Genomic DNA, 20,425 nt, shown 5'->3' with positions numbered 1-20,425 from the left:
GCTGCGTCCTTGTGCTGAGGGACACGGCGCATCCCTCTGGGATCAAGCTGAGGTTTTCCAAGGACAAAGCAACTGGCCTGGAGTTGGTGGCCAGGAGCAGAGGCAGGAGGCCCGAGGGGCCTGCCTGAGCCGCAGGCTGCCCGTGCCCCTGAGGCGGCCGGCCCGCTCTCGGGGGCTAGAGCCCCGAGCCCTGCAGAGAACCAACCCCCCTTCCGCCCCCACATCAGAGCCAGATGGGGTGAGTCTGAGCGGCGAGGGACAGTTTGGAAGGTAGACACGACCTGACGCCTTTCTCCAGGGTAGTCTGCCTGCAGTCCAGAAAGCAGACCCTCCTGGGTGGAGGCCCAGCTGCCAGCAGAGGGCACACCCCCGGCAGGTGGGTCCGTGGGACTGCCTGCTGACCTGTTTGTGCAGTCAGGCCCGTGAGACCTGCAGTCATTCATGTGTGTGTGGTTCTCATTTTGTTAAAACTTTATTATGAAAATCCACTTAAATAGGTGAACTACTGGAAGTCACTTTTCCCATTTTGGATTTGAAGATAAGGTCTTAAGCTCAGAACCACTTAGAATCCAAGAGGACAGGAGAGAGGGCAGAGCCCTCAAAGCAGGTGGGAGGCGACACTGAGGGGAACCCGGGGCCTGCCTTGCACCCCCAAACCCGCCCTCCACCTGAGATGCACAACCCACTGTACAGGAGGTGCCTGTGAGGCCGGCCCGAGAGCCACAGCTCAGGGACCAAGGCTCTGGCTGGGGAGGGGAGCGTCCGCGTCACAGCCCAGGCTCTGGCCAACCACACACAGGAGGCAGGCCGCGAGGGCGGCCCGGCCAGAGCAGAGCGCCCCCTGCCCCCCTGCACTCTCGGTCCCGTGCTGGCTGCAGACACAGGGCTCAGCCCTCACAGCGTGGCTGGCCCCCGGGCGCCTCAGGCGTAGAAGATGAGCTCGGGGATCTGCCCGCCCTGGACCCCGGTCCCGTTGGTGCTGTCGGAGGAGCACTGGAACTGGAAGGTCACCTTGCCGCACTGCACCTCCGTCATGCCCTCCTGCCCAAAGTAGCTGAGCTCGCTGCCGTCCAGGACAGCGCTGGCCGTGTAGAACGTGTCCTGCTCCACCTGCACGGGGTGTTCAAACCAGACTGAGAAGGTGTTGCTGGAGCCGTCAGAGACGAACTTGGTCAAGTTCTGTGCCAGGACCACCCCGAGCCGTTTGAGTTCGATCTTCACGCTGTACTCAGCTTTCCCAGAGCTAGAGCCGTACAAGCCCAGCCCGGCGACAAAGACTCTCCTGTCCACGGCAAACTGGATGCTGTCGCAGCGCCCGCGGTAGCGCCACTGGTTGCTGCGGTAGGCCGAGGACTGGAAGCGGTGGCACCTCTGGGGCGCGAGGCCCTTCCTCTTGGTCAGGGGGAACTCGAGGAGGGGCTTGTTGGCTGCCGTGTACCACAGGAAGATGTTGTGGGTCTCTTCCAGTGTCAGGATGTCTGACTGGGCGGCGCCGTTGGCAAACTCCTCCAGGGTCATGGTCGGAATCCGGACCAGGTAGAGGGCTGGCCCCAGCACGTGCCTCTTGTTGCGAGGGGTGGCGGGCAGGCCCTGCCTCTTGCACTCGGCCTCCGCCCAGCTCAGGACCGCTTCGAAAACCACAGCCTCCTTGGCGTTGAGGGCCTCCCGCGTGACGATGATCTCCAGCGTCTGCCAGTCAATCTCACAGAAGCCTTCGGACCTCAGGGCCATCTCAGCCTGCGCGTCGATGACCTCCCAGCAGCGCTGGGTCAGCTCGGGCTCCTCAAACAGTCGGCTCTGCGATAGCAGAACACAGGCATTTTTGGCTTCCAGACTCGTCTCCAGAAAGTTGACACAGGCTTTTGCTAAGGCGGGGACAATGTACTTCTTGGCAGCGTAGAGGGTAGCCAGCACCGTGTCAGCTTCCAGGTCAATCTCGTCACTGTACATGTACCTAGGCAGGATGGGGGCAGAGTCATGGGCAGCACCGGGCACCGAGGGCCCAGCAAAGGAGCCCATCTGTCCTTGTGGACTTTCAGGAAGCTCCAGGCAGCCGGCTGGAAGAACCAGACAGCAAGGAACCGCCCCAACCTCCCACCCTCATGCAGTAGACTTACTTCAACAAGATGAGAAAAGCTGCAGGTTCCACGTCGGGGATGTGGATTTCTGACTTGACTTCTGCCAGGTCGCCGTAAAACATGGCATAGAAGACAGAGCTACCCACGGCCAAGACATACTGTGGAAGAGAGAGGCAGAGCGCGGCCCTGAGCCCTGGGCCCTCCCTGCCCCCAGCGGCTGCCACACCCAGAAGACGACCGTCCATCCTCAGGAGGCGGCCGGTCGCCTTTGGGAGCGCACAGGGCCGAACCTCTACCAACCTTGTGGGCAGGCACCCTCCGGGCCGCGCCCGGGGGCCCCACGACGAAGTGCACGTCGGCCATGAGCTCGTTGTTGAACATCAGCGCGTTCCTGCAAAGGGCAGAGGCACAGGACACTCGGGCTCGGGCCGCGCGGGCGGGGCGGGGCGGGTGGGCCCGGGCTCACCTCTCGCGCAGGGTCGGGTGGAAGGACTGCCAGTTGGGGCTCTCCGGGTTGTTGTTGTCGGGCGGCGGCGGCGCGGGCGCGGGCGGCGGCGGCGCGGGCAGCGGGGCGCTGGGCCGGCCCTTCCTGCCCGCGGCGGCGGCGGCGGCGGCGGCATTGCTGTTGGCGATGTCCGTGGCGGTGGCGGCGGCCGCGGCCGCGGCGCTGGCGGGCGCGTAGAGCTCCGCGGCCATCTTCGCGGGCAGGGCGGCCTCCGCACGCGGGGGCGGCGCGCCGTGAGCCCTCGCGCCGCGCCGGGGCCTCGGGGGCGGCTCTGCGAGCACCAGGAGCGCGGTGAGGCACTGCGCCACTCGGCCGTGCAGGCAGGCCAGGGGCAGCAGCATGGGGCCGCGGCGGCCGCGCGCGCGGGGTGCCGGCCTGCCCGGGGCGGCGGGCGCTGCTCCCTCGGGCCGCCCCGCCCGCCGGCCGGAGCCTTCAGCCCGCACCGCCGCGGCCACCACCGCGCGTCACGTCGCGCCACGGCCCCGCCCCGCGCGGCCGACGTGCCTGCGGCCCCGCCCCGACCCCGCCCCGCCCCGCGCGGCCGACGTGCCTGCGGCCCCGCCCCGCGCGGGCACTCGCTAGACCCGGGCCTTGCGGTCGGGGTTGGGGGTGAGGGCGCCGGCCGGGGCGCCGCTGGTCTGAGCGCGGCCAGTGTCTGCGCAAGACCCAGGGGTGGGGGCCGTGCCCCTACCAGGCCCGCCTTGCGCACAGCCTTGGCGCCTGTGCCGTCCGCTGGACCGCTGGGCGGTCCTGGGCAGGGGCAAGTGCGGGAGGGTCGAGAGGGGCCCCGCGACGACCCCACGGGCCGCCGTCCTGACCGTGCAGTGAGGCGCTGCCTCGCGGGGGGCCTCCAGCCCCTGGTGGTCGGTGATGCGGTGCAGCCCGTCAGCTGCGCTGGGTTCTCTCTGGGCCTCCGCAGAAAAGTCTCTCCGGCTGCTTTGTCCGTTTCTGAATTGGGTGGTTTTGTCATTCCTTAGACTTGCCCGTTCTCTGCCTGTTCTGGAGATATGCGGGCTTGTTGTTGCTCTTTACTTGCTCAGTCGTATCCTACTCGTTGCGACCCCACGGACTGCAGCGCCCCAGGCTCCTCTGTCATGGGATTCTCCAGGAAAGAGCCCTGGAGCGGGTTGACATACCCTCCTCAAGGGGATCTTCCCGACCCAGGGATCGAACCCATGTCTCCTGCGTTGCAGGCGGACTCTTTCACCTCAGAGCCACAAGAGAAGTCCGTAATTTGCAGATACGTTCTGTCGTTTTGTACGTTGCATTTTTCACTCTCTCAACGGTTTCCGTTGCTTCACGCAGGGTCTTAGGTTTGTTCAGTCCTGTTTCTGTCTGTTTTCTCTTTTGCTGTCATGGTCAGGAAGTCGTTTGCATTCCAACATCATGCTCGTTCTCTGTTTTCTTCCAGGAGACTGACGGTTTCATGTCCTACGGTTAGGTCTTTAATCCGTTTGAAGCTGATACTTGTATGTGATGTGTAAGGTGGAGGTCCACCTTTTTTCTGTTGTTTATGGGTATCCGATTTTCCCAGCACCATTCGTTGAAGACATGACCCTGCTTCCATTGTGCAGTCTTGACATCCTTATCAGATGCTCTGTGGCACTGTTCGTGTGTATCTGTCTTTGTACCAGCACCATACTGTTCTCCGTTTTATCTTCTGAAATTCTTTCCTGGTGAAGGTAACATTTGTTTTTTCATTACTTTATTACTGCTTTTTACCTATATTTTTTATTTAGAAGAAGTGTTTCCATTTCCCATTTTTTAGTCCTCTTTACAGCACTTATGTAGTCTGTTGTTGTTGTTGCTGTTTTTCCACACCGGTTGGCAGAAGGGAGCTTAGTTTCCCAACCAGGGATTGAACCCTGCATCCCCCTGCGTTGGAAATACGTAGTCTTAACAACTGGACCACCAAGGAAGTCTCTGGGGGTTTTTTAATTAACTTTCTTTTAAATTTAATACTGTTAATGAACAAAGTATCATTAGTTTACAGTATTGTGTGACTCGGGTATACAGCTCCATGAGGCAGTTTTGTATATGTATATACCCAGTCCAGTACTCTTGCCTGGCAAATCCCAGGGACGGAGGAGCCTGGTGGGCTGCAGTCCATGGGGTCGCTAGGAGTCGGACACGACTGAGCGACTTCACTTTCACGTTTCACTTTCATGCATTGGAGAAGGAAATGGCAACCCACTCCAGTGTTCTTGCCTGGAGAGTCCCAGGGACGGCGGGGCCTGGTGGGCTGCCGTCTATGGGGCCGCACAGAGTCGGGCACGACTGACGCGGCGCAGCACTTGGCACTAGCATACGCCTGTACGCCTTTTCAGGTCCTTTTCCCTTATCGGTACAAATCCCACGGAGTAGGAAATGGCACCCCATTCCAGTATTATTGCCTGGGAAATCCCATCGTCAGAGGAGCCTAATGGACTAAGATCCATGGGGTTGTAAAGAGTCAGAGGCAACTGAGCGTGCACACGTGCACAGACACGCACACACACACAAGCACAAACGCTGAGTATAGGGCCCTGCGCTCTATATAGTAGGTTCTCGCTGGTTTTGTATGTTATATATATGGTAGTATGTATGTGTTAATTTCAATTTTCTAATTTATCCCTTCCCTGCCGCCCCTTCTCCTTTGGTAACCTTAAGTTTTCTACCTCTGTGAGTCTCTTTTGTAAATAAGTTCATTTGTATGTTTTTTTAAGAAAAATATTCCACATATAAGCAAGGCCGTTACTTCACTTGGTATGATCGTGTCCAGATCCATCCATGTTGCCGCAAATGTATTATCTCATTCTTTTTTATGGAGGAGTAGTATTCCATTGGAGAAGGCAATGGCACCCCACTCCAGTACTCTTGCCTGGAAAATCCCATGGACGGAGGAGCCTGGTAGGCTGCAGTCCATGGGGTCGCTAAGAGTCGGCACTGAGGGAGCTGTGTGTCTTTTTCTTCTAATGTTTAGTTTTCTTGTGCTTCAGATCAAAGGACATGTCCTGTGACATTTCTGTTCTCTCAGATGTAGGGAGTTTCTTTTGGAGAGGGCAATGGCACCCCACTCCAGTACTCTTGCCTGGAAAATCCCACGGATGGAGGAGCCTGGTGGGCTGCAGTCCATGGGGTCGCTAGGAGTCGGACACAACTGAGCGACGTCACTTTCACTTTTCACTTTCCTGCACTGGAGAAGGAAATGGCAACCCACTCCAGTGTTCTTGCCTGGAGAATCCCAGGGACGGCGGAGCCTGGTAGGCTGCCGTCTATGGGGTCGCACAGACTTGGACACGACTGAAGTGACTTAGCAGCAGCAGCAGGGAGTTTCTTTACTACACGGTCAGTTTTTATAACTGTTCTGCAGACTTTGGGAAAGGATGATCGCTCTTTATCGGGCGTTGACTTTAAGAGTCAGCTGTTGAGCTGGACCTGTGGTGGCATCCGGTTTCCCGTTTGGTATTTCCCCCACTAGCCAGGCTGTTGAATTTGAGAGACTTGTGTTAAAAATCCCACATCATTGTGGTTATGTTAAAATCTTACATCAAGTGTGGAAACGTCTGTTTCTAGCAGTTTTGCTTTATTTAGTACTTTCTGAGTCCGTGTGTCTTACAGGTGTGTGACTGTCCTGTGTCCTTTAAGATGTTGGGTCCTTTCCATCATAACATGCTCGCCCTGGCCCCCGCACCTCCCTTGCCTTGGGTCCTGTGTTGCTGTGCCCTTCACAGCTGCCCTTCTCCTCCTGGTGACCCTGCTTCAGGGGCCCAGAATGGCCTTTTGATCTTGACCTTTTGCATTACTTGTAACTGCCTCGTATGAACACTGCATCCTGGATTTAGAGTTTTTGTCCAAGCCCACTAGGGAATTTCTGGAGTAGGAAATGGCAACCCACTCCAGTATTATTGCTTGGAAAATCCCATGGACAGAGGAGCCTGGTGGACTACAGTCCATTGGGCCACAGAAAGCCGGACACGACCGAGCGTCTGAGCACTGGGGAATTTAGCTTCCGTCGTGTAATCTATACTCGAGGCTTCTCATTTTCTCCCAGCTTTTCTTCGTTTCCCTACATTAAATGCCCCAGCCACTTCACACCTACCCCAGGCTGCTGGCATATTTGTCTTGAATTTTCCGAGTACTTTTAGGCTTACGGGTTTCTATTTTAGGAATAATTAGTGTCAAAGTTGCACTCAAATCAAGATAAGATCTTTTACTATGCATGTAATTTAATCCTCAGTTCTGATATGTTTTGTTTTATTAAAAAATATTTACAAATGTTAGTAGTTATACTTCTAAGATATATGTTTTTTTCCCATAATCAAATCACCCCCAAAACTCCAACATACCCACAGTGGAAGTGGGTGAAGCTCCAGACTGCCTAGACCCCGTGACTCTGCCATGCGGGTTGTACAGTGTCTTTTGAAGGGGTTAAGTGGTAGTAACTGCCTGCTATCAGCCTAAACCAGCCAGCTCTCTCATCAGCAAAGGAAGTGTACTTGGGAGTGGCAGAGGACACGCTGTGGCCGGCTGGCCGTGCGCGGGTCCTGCAGGCAGTGGAGGGGAGCCTCACTGGGCAGACGGGAGGAGGAGGCTGGGCGCTTTGAGGGTCTGTTGAGGACGGCGAGGGTCGGGGGGGCGGCTGCTTCCCCTTGGCCAGGCTCCCTTCCTCGTCATGGGGCCAGCGCCTCCCTGCCCCGGGTGTACAGCAAGCATGGGGGAGGCGTGTGCGGGAGAGCGCCCCTGCGGGGCTCCGCCTCATCCCCCGCGGCTCCCCTGCTTGTTTGCTCTCTTGGCTGCGCTGTTGGCTGTTGGGATCGGCTGGAGGTGCCACTCCCGCCAGTCTTGCCGTCAGAGCAGAGAGGGCCTGCCTGGATCCCGTGGGCCTTGGGGGACCCATGCTGCTTCCAGGCGGCCAGTCTGTGTCCTCAGAAACCTTCCCTGGTCCTTTCTGCGAGCCAAGGCTGACAGGATGGAAGAGCTGCCTGTAGGATCTCGGGGCCGCCAGGGGCCAGAGCCGCCCCCAAGGCCCTCACAGACGCAGCCAAGCCCAGGAGGACGGTGCTGGGTGCTGGTCAGGGCCAGGGTCTCTGCTGCCGCTGCTTGCGCTGCAGTCGGACACGTGAGGGGAGCCGGCCAGCCCCTTCTCTGCTGGGCCTCCCTCCTGGAGCCTGCTCCTCAGGCCTCCACCATGCCCCGAGAAGCACAGGCTTGCTTGATGATTGTGTCCAAAGGAGGTTTCAGCCCAGGACTCGGTCACAGAACCCCAGATGGTTTCCTCATTATCTGTGGCAGGCCTGACAGCTAGCCAGGTTGGTTGCTCAGCTGGTTCTGTCCGTTCTGTGACGCTTGGAGCCCGGAGCAGCGCGGGGAAGGTGCTGGTAAGCACAGAGAGGGCGCGCGTACGGGTGGCTCCCATCCCACCCAGCCAGGCTGGCCTCCCTCAGCGAGAGGGAGACGTTCACTTAACAGGTGTGCACACACACTTACAGACAAGAAGGCAGAAGGTCTAAGCTGCTGTTCCACAAGAGTAAATGCAGAAAATGAATGTGTAAGAATTTGCTCAGCCTCCCTGGAAATCCGCAGAATGCCCACAAAGCAGCCCACGGGCCTGTGTGCTTCTGCCGGGGCCTGAGCAGCGAGCACGCAGGCCTGGCCCCACCTCACACGGCAGGGCACGCCCGTCCTGCCCGCCAGCTGCAGTGTCCTCAGCTGCTCCTGAGGCTGCCTGTCCCGGGGGCTCATGTCAGGGAAAAGGGGCCCCTGGGAGCTTGTGTGGCAGACGGGCGAGAGAGGCCCCAGCTGGGGGGCAGAGGGGTGCGTTTCCTCAGGGCCACGCTGAGGTGCGTGTCTTCCACAGACCCCTGCCTGTACATCCCACGCTTTGCCCACCTGCTGGAGTTTGGCGAAAAGAACCACGAGGTGTCCATGACGGCCCTGAGGCTGCTGCAGAGGATGAAGAGGGACTGGATGCACACGGGCCGCCGCCCCTCGGGGCTCTGCGGGGCAGGTATCGGTGTGCGGGGTGGGGATGGGCATGCGGGGTTGGGCTGGCTGGGCCCCACGGCTGTGTGCGAGCGTGGCCTGTGCTCACCCTTCAGCGGGCTGGGCTGCTGCAGGTGGGTTCTCCCCAGAGCTGCCTCCCAGCTACACCTGCCTGGTCCTAACCCAGCCCTCAAGGGCTCTGCCTGCTCCCCATTGGCCTCCTCGGCCGTGGGGAGCGGGCAGGACCCTCAAGCCAAGGGGACTCCAGGCTTCCCAGCCTTGACCCGAGGCCTGGCTGGAGGCGCAGCCGTGCTGAGGCGTTGCTGTAGCACCGCGCTTCCTTCCGGGCGCTCCCTGTTCCCCTCAGGACTGTGGTCTGGACTCCCCTCTGGCTGGCAGGTGCTCACAGACGACCCTCCTGCTGTTCCCGACACCCTGGGACCTGGAGCCACCCACCGGCCCTCGCTGTCCCTCCCGGCCCCACAGGGTCAGTGTTGCTCAGGGGCATGTCCAGCTCCGAGCCTGCAGCCCAGAGCCAGGTCTTTCCTCAGGGCAGCCGGTTGTGGTCACCATGCGCAGCACACCGGGGCCCACTCTGTCTCTCCTCGAGGTTCCCATGCGAGTCAGCTCAGCGCACACGTTTGCTTTGAGAGGTTACACAAAATCCTCAAAGTGTATTTTAATTGTTACTTTTAAGAAAGGAGACTGTGATGCAGCATCTTCCACGTTTTTAAGACTGTTGTGTAGTCGCCTGCGGCGCAGCGAGCCCTCCTGGGCGTTCTCACAGGCACGGGCCTGCAGCACCTCCCACAGGAGGAGAGCAAGTTGGTGCCACCCTGGCTCCCGGAGCCCCCATCGTGGGGGCTGCCCAGGGACGCCCCTGGGGTCGGCGGAGCCCCGCGGCGGGTCATGGCCGTCTGCCCAGGGACGCTCCTGGGGTCGCTGGGTTGTCCCCTTTCTGAATTCCCTGTGTTTCTCCCCAGCGCTTCTGGTTGCAGCCAGGATGCATGATTTCCGGAGAACCGTCAAGGAGGTCATCAGCGTGGTCAAGGTGTGCGAGTCCACTCTGCGCAAGAGGTGGGTGGTTCTGGGCCGCCTGGAGCCCCGGCAGCCCCCCTCTGCAGCGTCTCTGTCCATGTGGCGGCCCCTTTCTTCCACCTGGGGTTGAGGGGGCCAGTGGCTTGTGAGGTCACCCTGACTCACAGGTCAGGAATCGGTGCTGAGAGCGGCCGTGCCCGTCCCCTGGCCAGCGCAGCCAGCGTGACCTGCAGAGGCGGCCGCTGTCCCTTCCTGGAGCAGCCGGCGAGCTGCTTCTTGGGCAGTGAGTTCCCAGGGTCATTGCGGCTGCTCCGGCCGGAGCGCCACGCAGCCTGGGCTGAGCGGGTCGCTGGCTGCTCATCTGCAGCCCACTCAGCCCGAGCTGGGGGCCCCTGATGGCTGTGGTTCAGCTGAGGCCGTGTTCTACGGCAACTGTCAAAGCGGAGGCAGTTTGGTTTGCTTATTTGACCTCTAGTTCTCCTTATAGATTCTCCTATTAAACACTTGGACATGGGAAATGGGCAAGAATTGATCATGGTTGGACTCACTGCCACGCAGGAGCCCTGTGTGCGGTGACGGCCTGGGACTGGGGGCCTCCTTCCCGGGGTCTCCCTGGGGGCCCTGCCCTTGGCTCCCAGGGAAGCCAGCCTTCACAGTCAGCAGGACCGAGAGGCTGCTGGGCAGGCCTGGGCCCCGTCTGCACAGCTGCGTGTGTGCAGGCGCCGGGCTGGGGGCCCATGACCCCCGAGGGGCGTTTCACTAACTGGGTGCTGGTTAATATGCTGCTCGGGGGTGCCAGATTCCCTTTCTTCCCTGTGCTTCAGGCTCACGGAGTTTGAAGACACGCCCACCAGTCAGCTGACCGTGGACGAGTTTATGAAAATTGACTTGGAGGAGGAGTGCGACCCCCCGTCCTACACGGCTGGGCAGAGGAAACTGCGGCTGAAGCAGGTGGGCCCCGCGCGCAGCCTCTGCCCTCACCGTTCCGCTCTTCCTTTGAGACAGTGGCTTCATTACGAAGACTGACGAGGGCGTGCGTCCGTGCACAGCCCCGGGAGAGGTGGATGGGGCGCTGAAACCAGTCAAGGGGTGGTGGCGGGGTGGGCTGCACTGGGCACAATCCCTCCTGGGCCCCAGGTCCGCTCATCTGTTCGTGGGGTCTCCCCAGGCCACCCAAGCGCTCCAGCACCGTTTCTCAGGGAAGCTTCCTTCCTGCAGGGCCCAGCGTCTGTCTGGCCTGAAGCTGCATCCCTCCTGTCGGGGTGGGGCCCTACCTGGGGCCAAGAGGCCTGCAGTGCCTGCGGCCTGGTCTCACCCGTCACTAAACGCTTGTGCGCTTCCTTTCCAGCTTGAACAAGTCCTGTCGAAACAGCTGGAGGCCGTGGAAGGTAACCGCCCGTCTCCCTGAACAGAGGCTGCAGGGCCTTACAGGACGGAGTTCATGATCACTTTTTGCTTTTAACTTACTGCTTCAGGTGAAATAACCACCTACCAGGATGCCATTGAGATTGAGCTAGAAAACAGTCGGCCCAAGGCCAAGGGGGCGCTCGCCAGCCTGACGAAAGACGGTGAGTCCCGCTGTGTCTGCAGCTGCCCCTCAGTCTGCCTGCGCCCGGCCCCTCCCGCTGCCAGCCTCCCCCAGCCTGGGGTCACGCTGGCCTGGGTGCCCTGCAGCCAGCCTCAGTGCCCCCAGGACGCCTGGGCCGCCCTGTCCGCAGCGTGAGCACCGCGCGCCTCGTGCCGCTCCCGACAGTGCTGTCTGTCTGGCGGTTTCCTGTGCTGTCCGCACGTGTCTGCTGTGCCTTGTCCTCGTTTTCCGGGCTCGTTACCGATTTCCCACTGAGGCAGCTCTTGAGCTGATTCGTGCACCCTGCAACCTCTCTGCGCTGTGCCGGCGACTTCTGCCCTCGGTTCTGACCTCCGCAGCGTCTCCCCCTGAGGTTGCCACCCTGCCACTTTCCTCCAGCAGTGGGGGGTGGGCCCCACACTCGTGCCGCCTGGGGACGGGGTGCTTTGCTGGCGCTCTCCCTCCTTGGCACCACCGTGTTGTGGCCACAGGTCCGTTGGTTGGAGATGCCTGCAGTGCTTGGGGAACAGGCCCCCTGGGCTCCGTCCACCAGGGCTGGGCTCCGTGTCCTCTGGGGTGCCCCCCCGTCCACACTGTCAGCTGTGTGACCCTCCCACAGGCAGAGGTGGTCTCGGCCGAGGCCAGCTGGTTTTCGGTGCTGGGTGCCCCCGTGGGCCTGTGTGCACGCCTGGTGGTCTCTGCCCTGGCACCCTGCCTCCCAGCCCCCAGCCCGTGTCCCCCTCTGGACACAGTGGGGCTCTGCTCTCCGGCCCAGCCTGGACCTCTCTCCCCACGAGGGCCCGGCTGCCCTGTGTCTGCTCACGCGCCTTTCACAAGGCGCTCTCTGGGCCTCGGGAAGCGTGTGTTCTGTCCGCGGGTTTTCTTCACGTGGTCTCTGGAGGCCTCTGATTCTGGGCCAGCACCTGCTTGCAGCCACGCAGCCACAGGGCTGGGCTCGCTCTCCCTGCTTGCGCTTACCAAGTGCTGTTAAGGGACCGCCGGTCTGCCCCAGGTCCAGCTTCTCATGGCTGCTCCTGACCAGAGCATCTGGGACACGTCCTCCTCCGTGCCCGCCGCTGGTTACCGGGACTGTCTCCACGTCCCACCCCACCCTCGCTCCTGGTCTGCCTTCCTGGGTGTGGACTCGTTCCTCTGACCCCTGGCTTCCAAGCGGCTCCGCCCTGTCGCAGGATGGCCGGCCTGGGGGGAACCGCAGCTCCGCAGCGAGGAGAGGAGGCCGGGTGCTGGGGGACCGGTGGGGGAGGAAGTTGCCGCACACGCCGTCGAGTCCATCCCTCCGGAGGCCACGCTACGTGTGTGCAGGGCCCTGAGCTCTGGGGCCCCGCGGCGGGCCGAGTGGGTGGCCAGTGTCCCAGCTCTGCCGGCCGCCCCACGGGCTGCTGGCGACACAGGCGGAGGCAGGGTGGGCTTCCAGGCGAGGGGCCGCGAGGGCGCCCAGGCCAGTGTGCAGCTGCCTCCTGCGGCCGGAAGTTAGTCGTGTCTAGAATTTTCTGTGAGCGGGATCGTTTCTTCTCTGGCTTTTTCACTCAGTGCTGTTACTCTGAGAGGTCCATCGCCTGTCAGTCCTCGCTGGAGCAGGGATCCCGAGTGTCCGGTCCTGGATGGAAGTCAGTTCAGTCGCTCAGTCCTGTCCGACTCTTTGTGACCCTGTGGATTGCAGCACGCCAGGCCTCCCTGTCCATCACCAACTACTCCCAGAGCCTACCCAAACTCATGTACATTGAGTCGGGGATGCCATCCAGCCATCTCATCCTCTGTCGTCTCCTTCTCCTCCTGCCTTCAATCTTTCCCAGCATCAGGGTCTTTTCAAAAGAGTTGGTTCTTTGCAACAAGGGGCCAAAGAATTGGAGTTTCAGCTTCAGCATCAGTCCTTCCAATGAATATTCAGGACTGATTTCCTGTAGGATGGACTGGTTGGATCTCCTTCAAGTCCAAGGGACTCTCAAGAGTCTTCTCCAACACCACAGTTTAAAAGCATCAATTGTTCAGCTCTTAGCTTTCTTTATGGTCCAACTCTCACATCCATACATGACTCCTGGAAAAACCATAGCCTTGACTAGGCAGACCTCTGTTGGCAAACTAATGTCTCTGCTTTTCAATATGATGTCTAGGTTGGTCATAGCTTTTCTTCCAGGGAGCAAGCATCTTAATTTTATGGCTGTAGTCACTATCTGCAGTGATTTTGGAGCCCCCCAAAAATGAAGCCCCTGTTTCCATTGTTTCCCCATCTGTTTGCCATGAAGTGATGGGACCAGATGCCATGATCTTAAGTTTTCTGAATGTTGAGTATTAAGCCAACATTTTCATTCTCCTCTTTCACTTTCATCAGGAGGCCCTTTAGTTCCTCTTCGCTTTCTGCCATAAAGGTGGTGTCATTTGCATATCTGAGGTTATTGATATTTCTCCCGGCAGTCTTGATTCCAGTTTGTGCTTCATCCAGCCCAGCGTTTCTCATGATGTACTGTGCGCATGAGCTAAATAAGAAGGGTGACAATATACAGCCTTGATGTACTCCTTCACCTATTTGGAAGCAGTCTGTTGTTCCATGTCCAGTTCTAACTGTTGTTTCTTGACCTGCATTCAGATTTCTCAGGAGGCAGGTCAGGTGGTCTAGTATTCCCATCTCTTTAAGAGTTTTCCACAGTTTGTTGTGATCCACACAAAGGATCTGGGTTATTTGCAGTCCTGGACAGTTGCGTGTAAACCCCTGTGAACATTCATGTCAGTCTTTGCTTCCTTTTCTCGAGGGTAAATGTGGGGGAGTGGCGTTGCTGGGTGGGGGAGACGTGGTCGGGTGGTTCAGAAGCTGCTTCCCGACACGGCAGCCCCAGGCGCGTGGTGTCGGCCCTTGTGCTGTGACCGCCCGCGACGCCTCTGCTGGTCTCTGCTCGCATCGTTCGCCCGGCTGTGACGGGGCTGTGTTCTCAGAGTTGTGCACACATTCCAGAGGCAAGTCCTTGTCAAACATGTGATTTGCAGATGAGTCTGCAGCTTGTCTTTTTGTCTTCCTGAACAGTGTCTTTCACAGTAGAGTCCCGTCTCTGATGAAATCTGGTTTATCGGTGCTGGAGTCGGCATTTTTTCCTATCCTCCATCTTTTCTCAGAAACGTTTATACTCGCAGCTGTTAGGGTCGTGTCTGACGTAAGTCAGCTTTGGCGTTGCGTGTGTGGTGTGGGTGCCCTGGGGCCAGGCCCGCCGTTGGGAATGTGTGCAGCTGTGTGGAAACACTCTTTCCCGGGTGGCAGTCCGGCCTCCTGCCCGGTTGACAGGGGGCATGTGCACGTGTGTCCTAGGCTCCGTTGAGGACTCCACGTCCAGCTTGTGCGGAGAGGAGGACACCGAGGATGAGGAGCTGGAGGCCGCGGCCAGCCACCTGAACAAGGACTTCTACCAGGAGCTGCTCGGAGGCGGTGTCCCCGGCGGCTCAGAGGCAGCGGGGGTCCCCCAGGAGGGCAGGAGGCCCCCGGCCCTGGAGTCCCTGCTCGGGCCTCTGCCCACGGCGGCCAGCCTGGGCATCTCGGACTCCATCCGAGAGTGCATCTCCTCCCCGAGCCACGAGCCCAGTGAGTGCTGGGGGTTGGGGGGCGGGCGAGGGCGTTCCCATCTGGGTCATGGCCCCGCCCCCCGCCGTGGGCGCTGCTGAGGGGCAGCCTTGTGTGAGGGCGGGTTCGGGAGGGGCTGTGCTGACAGCTGGGTGCCCGGAGCACTTGCAGTGTCTCCGCGGCCCTCCTGCACTGGCCCGGGCCCGCAGCGTGGTGGGCTGCGGCCAGTCTCCTTCTTGCCCCTCAGTGCAGGAAGCCAAAGCCATGTGTCACAGGGGGCCCACTGGGGCAGACTGGCACCCCTGCCTGTCCCCTGCGTCAGCCTGGTGGGGAGGTGTCGGTCGAGGGCAGCCTCTCCACTGGACAGATGGGTACTGTTTGCTGGGCTCTGGTGCCCGCGGGGCCCTCCCCATGAGGAAGGCAGGCCTGGGTCCCTTGTGTCTCATGCAAGCATGACCTCCTCTCCCTGGGCACCAAGGGCTCAGCCTCTGTGTGAGGAGACCTTATGAGCGGGACGCTGTTCGATGCCCCCGTTGTGCCCTGTGGGTGCGCCTGCCCTGGGAGTGGATGGGGGCCTGACGCAGACCTGGTGCACCTGCTGGGCACTAGCAGGCCGCACCCCCCAGGGCTGCTGTGCGAGGGCACTGGGTAGAGGGCTCGCATGGGGGCCCGGGGGCAGAGAGAGGCCGTCCTGGCTGGAGCTGAGAGCAGGGCCCCCACTGCGGGCAGTGAGGGGCGGGAAGCTGACAGGAGGCGCCCCCGTTTCTGGGCCGCATGGAGGGCAGTGCTGGCCCAGCAGGGGCAGGAGGGTGGCGGCCCACAGGTCTGGGGGTCCTCAGCATGGTCATGGAGGCTCACTGGGGCCCCCACCCAGGAATGTTGTTGAAAAGCTCCTCCATAAGGAGCGTGAGGACAGGGTCTGCTCCGGGTCAGAGTTGCTTCCTCCACGAGGCCCTGGGAGCAGCACGGTGGGAGTGACTTGGAGCCGCCCCGGCTGAGCTGTGCGCATTTTCACGGGAGGCTGAGCCTGAGCCCAGCCTGTGCTTCCCCCCAGAGGATGCCTGCGGGGACGGGGAGCTGGACCTGAGCGGCATCGACGACCTGGAAATCGACCGGGTAGGTGCTGCCTGCTCGTGGGGCGCCCGGGCGGGCTGGCCGGGGCGGGGGCCGGGGCTGCATCCCTGGGGGGCCCGTGGGCCGGGACTGCACCTCCACGTCCCAGGTCCCAGGCCTGCTGTTGGGTGGGCTCCGAGGAGGCTGCCCGGCAGTGCTCGTCCGCGGGCAGCGGGAAGCCTTTCCCCTGATTTGTCACCAGTTGCCTCGGGCCTGCGGCCACCGCTGGTTCTTCAGCTGGTGTCGTGGCCATCAGCGCAGCTCCTTCTCTGCGACCCTTGAGCCTGCAGTCTGGCTGGCCTGGCTCCTGTGCCTGGGGCCTGTGAGCTGCTGGGGAGGGTGCAGCCCCCAGGCTGGCCTAGGGAGGGCAGGGTATGGCGAGCCGTCAGCCCGGACTCCGCACACGTTCCTTCTCGGATCGGAGGCCTGCTTCCTGACTGGCATGCACGAAGCGGGCACGCTTGTGGATGAGCTCTGGGCATGCCCTCTGAGTGACCCTGTGCTCTGCCCCAGTACATCCTGAACGAGGCAGAAGCCCGCGTGAAGGCTGAGCTGTGGATGCGGGAGAATGCCGAGTACCTGCGGGAGCAGAAGGGTGAGTGGCCGCCCGGTGCCCGCCCAGGTGCCCGGGACGCGGGCCTCGCTGACCCCACTCCTTGGTCTTTCAGAGAAAGAAGCGAGAATTGCAAAGGAGAGAGAGCTGGGTATCTACAAGGAGCACAAGGTGAGCGCCCCCACCCCGCGCGCGGGCCCAGCCGTGCTCGCCCCCGCCCCGCGCGCGGGCCCAGCCGTGCTCGCCCCCGCCCCGCGCGCGGGCCCAGCCGTGCTCGCCCCCGCCCCGCGCGCGGGCTCAGCCGTGCTCGCCTCTGGGCTGTGCTGTCAGCCTCTCGCTGGGTGGTCCCGCTTGAGGCGCAGGACAGCTGGGGGCTGCTCGGTGGGCAGAGGGCAGCGCTGGCCACCCAGGGGCCCGTCTCTCTGGGGAGGGTGAGAGGCCCCAGCCAGCCCTGACGGCATGAGTCTCCTTCCCAGGAGTCCAGCTGGTGCCCCCTACGTCCTGACTGGCACCTGGCCGGTTCATAGAACCAGGGCCCACAGCAAGCATAACTTCTGTGTTTCCCTCAAGCCCAAGAAGTCCTGCAAGCGCCGGGAGCCGATCCAGGCCAGCACGGCCGGGGAGGCCATCGAGAAGATGCTGGAACAGAAGAAGATCTCCAGCAAGATCAACTACAGCGTGCTGCGAGGCCTGGACGCCGGGGGCGGCCCGCCCGGGGAGGACAGCCCCCCTCCCCGGGAGCACGGCCCCCCACCCGGGGAGGACACGGGCCCCCAGGGGGAGGCCGCCCGGCCCCCGGAGTGGACCAGTGCCCGGAGGCTGTCACGGCGGAAGACGTCTTCCAGGAGAAGCCGGCCTGACCCCTCGACCAGCGCAGGCAAAAGGTGCCGCACCGGATGGGCCTGGGGGGCAGGCTGGGGTCGCTCACCACCCGTGTGCCAGAGACCAGTGCCGGTGTCCGGAGCTCCTGCCACCCTGGCGGGGAGCTGAGTGGGGGTCCAGCCTTGGACGGGGCCCACAGCATCAGAGGCGGTCCTGACTGAAGAAACGGGGCGGGCCGGGCCTGTTCCCCACCCAGGGGCTCCTGGAAGCCCCCGCACTACCCCACCCTGGGAGAGGAGACCACTGACGAGGCCGGAGGGGCTGGGGGAAGACGGCAGCGCGGCCATGGGGCCCTCCTCGTTGGGGCCGGTGGGCCGCCCTGCGTGGACAGGTCCAGGCAGCTCTGCGTGCCCGCCCCCTGGGCTCCCATCAGGCCCAAGACTGCTTGGCGTGCCCCCGCCTGGCCGCTCCCAGGGGGCAGGTGGTGCTGGGCTCTGTGGGGCTGACCCCACCCTCCCCCTCCTCCGTCAGCGTCCCTGGTGCCTGCAGGCCCTGCTTAGAGGCCTGGCCACCCACGGGGTGGCATGTGAATGGCTGTGGGGCGTGTCGAGAGGGGTGCCCAAGATGTAGACCTGCCCCTCTGGCCTTCCTCCCACTCCGCTGATGCACCCTGCCTGTGGGGTGGCCCTTGCCAAGGAGCCTGGGCACAGCCGTACCTTCGCCTGCCGCCCTCCCCTCCAGGCCGCTGGCCAGGACCACGGGGAGCCAGGGCCCCCGTGAGAGCCCTGAGCCCCTGCTGCTGACGGGGCAGGCTGCCCGCGGTCTAGCCAGAGACCCCCCCGAAGGGTGTCCACCGCCAGAGGCTCTTCTGGGGTCCGTTGTGGGTGTGTCCAGCGCAGTGCAGGCAGGACGATGGTGGCTGCGGCCTGAGGGTCTCAGCCACTCCCCGCTGTGCCCTGCATGGACGCGAGCAGGCCGAGAGGGCGGCCCGCCTGTCCAGCGACCTGCTCAGCCCGCGGGGTCAGGGTGAGTGGAGGGTGGCCAGGCCTGGGTGCAGGAGGCGGCTGTGGGATGCTCCGGGGGTGAGGGGCCAGCGCTTGAGGCCCCTGGGGACAGGACCAGTGTCCCTGGCTTCCACGCCCGGCCAGGTGTGGTCAGAGGCAGGCCTCTCTGGGCCATGTCCTCCCGGGCGGAGGCGCGGCCTGAGCTGAGGCTGCCTCGCTGTGCGCTGTTCCAGGTTGAGGCCGTTGGTGTCCACGCAGCCGGCGAAGAAGGTGGCGCTTGGAGAGGTGTGTTGACGGGGGGCAGGGCCAGGGCTGGGGTCCTTGGGGAAGAGGATGCCCACACAGTGTCTGGAGGGTGCGCCCACCCTGGCAGAGGGGCCGGGCCCTGGGAGCCGAGGCCCTGCAGCCAGGCGTCCCTGCCCCAGCGGCCCGGAGCCTGCCCGCACCTGCCCAGCCCCTCGCCTCACCTGCAGGCTTCACTCCCGAGCGCCCGCTCCTTGGAGGCCGAGCGTGTCAGGCCTGCGGTGGTCGTGGTGGAGAGTGGGCCTGTGTCCTACCATGCGGAGGAGGACGCGGAGGAAGAGGATGCAGAGGAGGAGGACGGGGAGCCCTGCGTCAGTGCCCTGCAGATGATGGGCGGCAACGGTGTGTGCGGGCGGGCGCTCGGCGAGGCCACGTCGGTGGGGGCAGGGCCCGCAGGGCTGGCGGTGGGGCCATGGGGGGCACTTCGGGGGTCCCACTCGCTCCTGGGGCGGCGGGCCTCATCCCCCGTGGTTACTGCCTCGCACTCTGCAGATTACGGCTGTGACGGGGATGACGACGATGGCTACTGAGGTGATCTCACGTCCGGCACGTCCGCTGGTGGCCCGCCACTGGCTCCCGAGGGTCTGACGGCCTCGGGTGAGCCCCCGGTGAGCAGCAAGACTCGGTGATGAGACGGGCGCCCTGCTGCCCAGCGGCCCTCGTGCACAGCCGCCTGCGACCTCATGGCCCTCGCTGTTGGGATCCTGATCTGAGCAACGTGAGGAGCGTGTCTGTTTCTCGGCACAGCTGGGTCATGTGGCCCAGGAACCCTTGCTCTGCCGCATCCTGTGGAGAGAAACTGCGGCCCAGGGAGGCCCAGCCACGTGTCCAGGCTCGTGGAGGCCCGGCGGGGTCTGGACCCTGCTCTGCCCCGGGGGCTGGGAGCCTGCGCCCCTCATGTCTTTGCCGCGTCTGAGGGAAGCACTTTGTGTCCAGCTGACGCCCATCCAGGCCCTCCCCGTTGTGCCCGGGACTGGGGACCCCGCAGATGTGCACCGAAGAGCCCACAGTCTGCCCGGCCCCGCAGAGCTGCAGCACTGCTTGTCAGGCGCATGCGCAGCTGTCTGGGCACCCCCCACTCGAGCTGCACCTGGGTCCCTGTCCTCAGAGGCGTGGCCGGCAGAGGTCCTCTGTTGGCGGCACTTGGAACCTCCTGGGCTAGCCTTGCTGCTGGAAGGCCCAGAGCACTTGCCCTGGCCTTGAGCATGGCTGCGTGGGGGACGTCCACAAAGGGTCCACAGGGACTTCCGCCCCTCCAGGCCAGCCTCGGCCACCTGCCCCCACAGTGGCAGGGCCACAGCAGCCTGCCCCCAGGGCTCAGGCCCCGGTGGGCAGACCTCATGGCGTCCACCCCAGAGGGCATCACGGCTCACTGGGGGATTTCGAGGCCCTCGCTGTGCCCCTCGGCCAGGACCCCAGGGCACCTGGCAGGCTGGAGTGGAAGGTTGGCTGGTGAAACACAAAGATCGTTGCTTGAGCCGAAACTCGTCGAGTGTGTGGTCTGCAGCTCTCTCTGGCTCCCTGGAGGAGCGAGGTTAGGTGGGGGTGCTGGGTCTCCAGGCTCCACAGGCACCCGGTTGTCAGCTGGGGAACCGGTGACACGCCCACCCTCACAGGAAGGCCCTGGGCCCCTGCAGAGGCTCTTAGAGGGGCCTCGTGGACAGGGGGCCCTGCCCTGCACGGGGAGCAGGTGCTGCGCTGGGCCGGAGCCCGGGAGACTCCGGGTGGAGGGGGGAGCTGGCGGCTGGCGGGGGTGCCCAGGCCGTGCATGCTGTGTTCTAGACACAGGTCTGGCTGGGCGTTTCCCCGGGAGGTGGGCAGGAGGCCAGCCTGCAGGCCACCCCCGCCGGAGCTTCCTTCACGGAGGAGGGGCTGATGGCCTTGTGGGCCAGGGGATGGGTGGACAGGCCTGC

The 20,425-nt window shown here is 62.7% G+C and overlaps 2 protein-coding genes across 6 annotated transcripts in view; one reads left to right on the top strand and one right to left on the bottom strand.

The window, feature by feature from the left end:
* Window positions 1-19,996, top strand: part of BRF1 (BRF1 RNA polymerase III transcription initiation factor subunit) — a 50,887-nt gene extending 30,891 nt beyond the window's left edge. For 3 of the 5 annotated variants that reach the window (XM_055556907.1, XM_055556910.1, XM_055556906.1), the window contains 14 exons: window positions 8,423-8,572; window positions 8,915-9,034; window positions 9,531-9,624; window positions 10,410-10,536; window positions 10,934-10,973; window positions 11,061-11,153; window positions 14,469-14,738; window positions 15,772-15,833; window positions 16,344-16,425; window positions 16,499-16,554; window positions 16,954-17,267; window positions 18,443-18,494; window positions 18,683-18,854; window positions 19,005-19,996. In XM_055556907.1, the coding sequence (XP_055412882.1) occupies window positions 8,423-8,572; window positions 8,915-9,034; window positions 9,531-9,624; window positions 10,410-10,536; window positions 10,934-10,973; window positions 11,061-11,153; window positions 14,469-14,738; window positions 15,772-15,833; window positions 16,344-16,425; window positions 16,499-16,554; window positions 16,954-17,267; window positions 18,443-18,494; window positions 18,683-18,854; window positions 19,005-19,042 (1,670 nt within the window). In that variant the 3' untranslated portion in view covers window positions 19,043-19,996. The remainder of the gene's footprint in view (window positions 1-8,422; window positions 8,573-8,914; window positions 9,035-9,530; window positions 9,625-10,409; window positions 10,537-10,933; window positions 10,974-11,060; window positions 11,154-14,468; window positions 14,739-15,771; window positions 15,834-16,343; window positions 16,426-16,498; window positions 16,555-16,953; window positions 17,268-18,442; window positions 18,495-18,682; window positions 18,855-19,004) is intronic. The other 2 variants (XM_055556909.1, XM_055556908.1) reach the window with 1 other exon arrangement.
* On the bottom strand, window positions 157-3,066 carry BTBD6 (BTB domain containing 6). The gene is made up of 4 exons (XM_055556911.1): window positions 2,545-3,066; window positions 2,379-2,469; window positions 2,118-2,236; window positions 157-1,954 (listed from the first exon to the last, which is right to left on the bottom strand). The coding sequence occupies exons 1-4, from the start codon at window positions 2,922-2,924 to the stop codon at window positions 922-924; spliced, it is 1,623 nt and encodes a 540-aa protein (XP_055412886.1). The 5' UTR covers window positions 2,925-3,066; the 3' UTR covers window positions 157-921.
* Window positions 19,997-20,425: the final 429 nt, after the last annotated feature.

The sequence above is a fragment of the Bubalus kerabau genome, chromosome 19, assembly GCF_029407905.1.
Source record: "Bubalus kerabau isolate K-KA32 ecotype Philippines breed swamp buffalo chromosome 19, PCC_UOA_SB_1v2, whole genome shotgun sequence".
Taxonomy (NCBI): Eukaryota; Metazoa; Chordata; class Mammalia; order Artiodactyla; family Bovidae; genus Bubalus; species Bubalus kerabau.
Note: the sequence above shows the minus strand (reverse complement) of the source record. Positions and strands in the feature narration are given on the sequence as shown.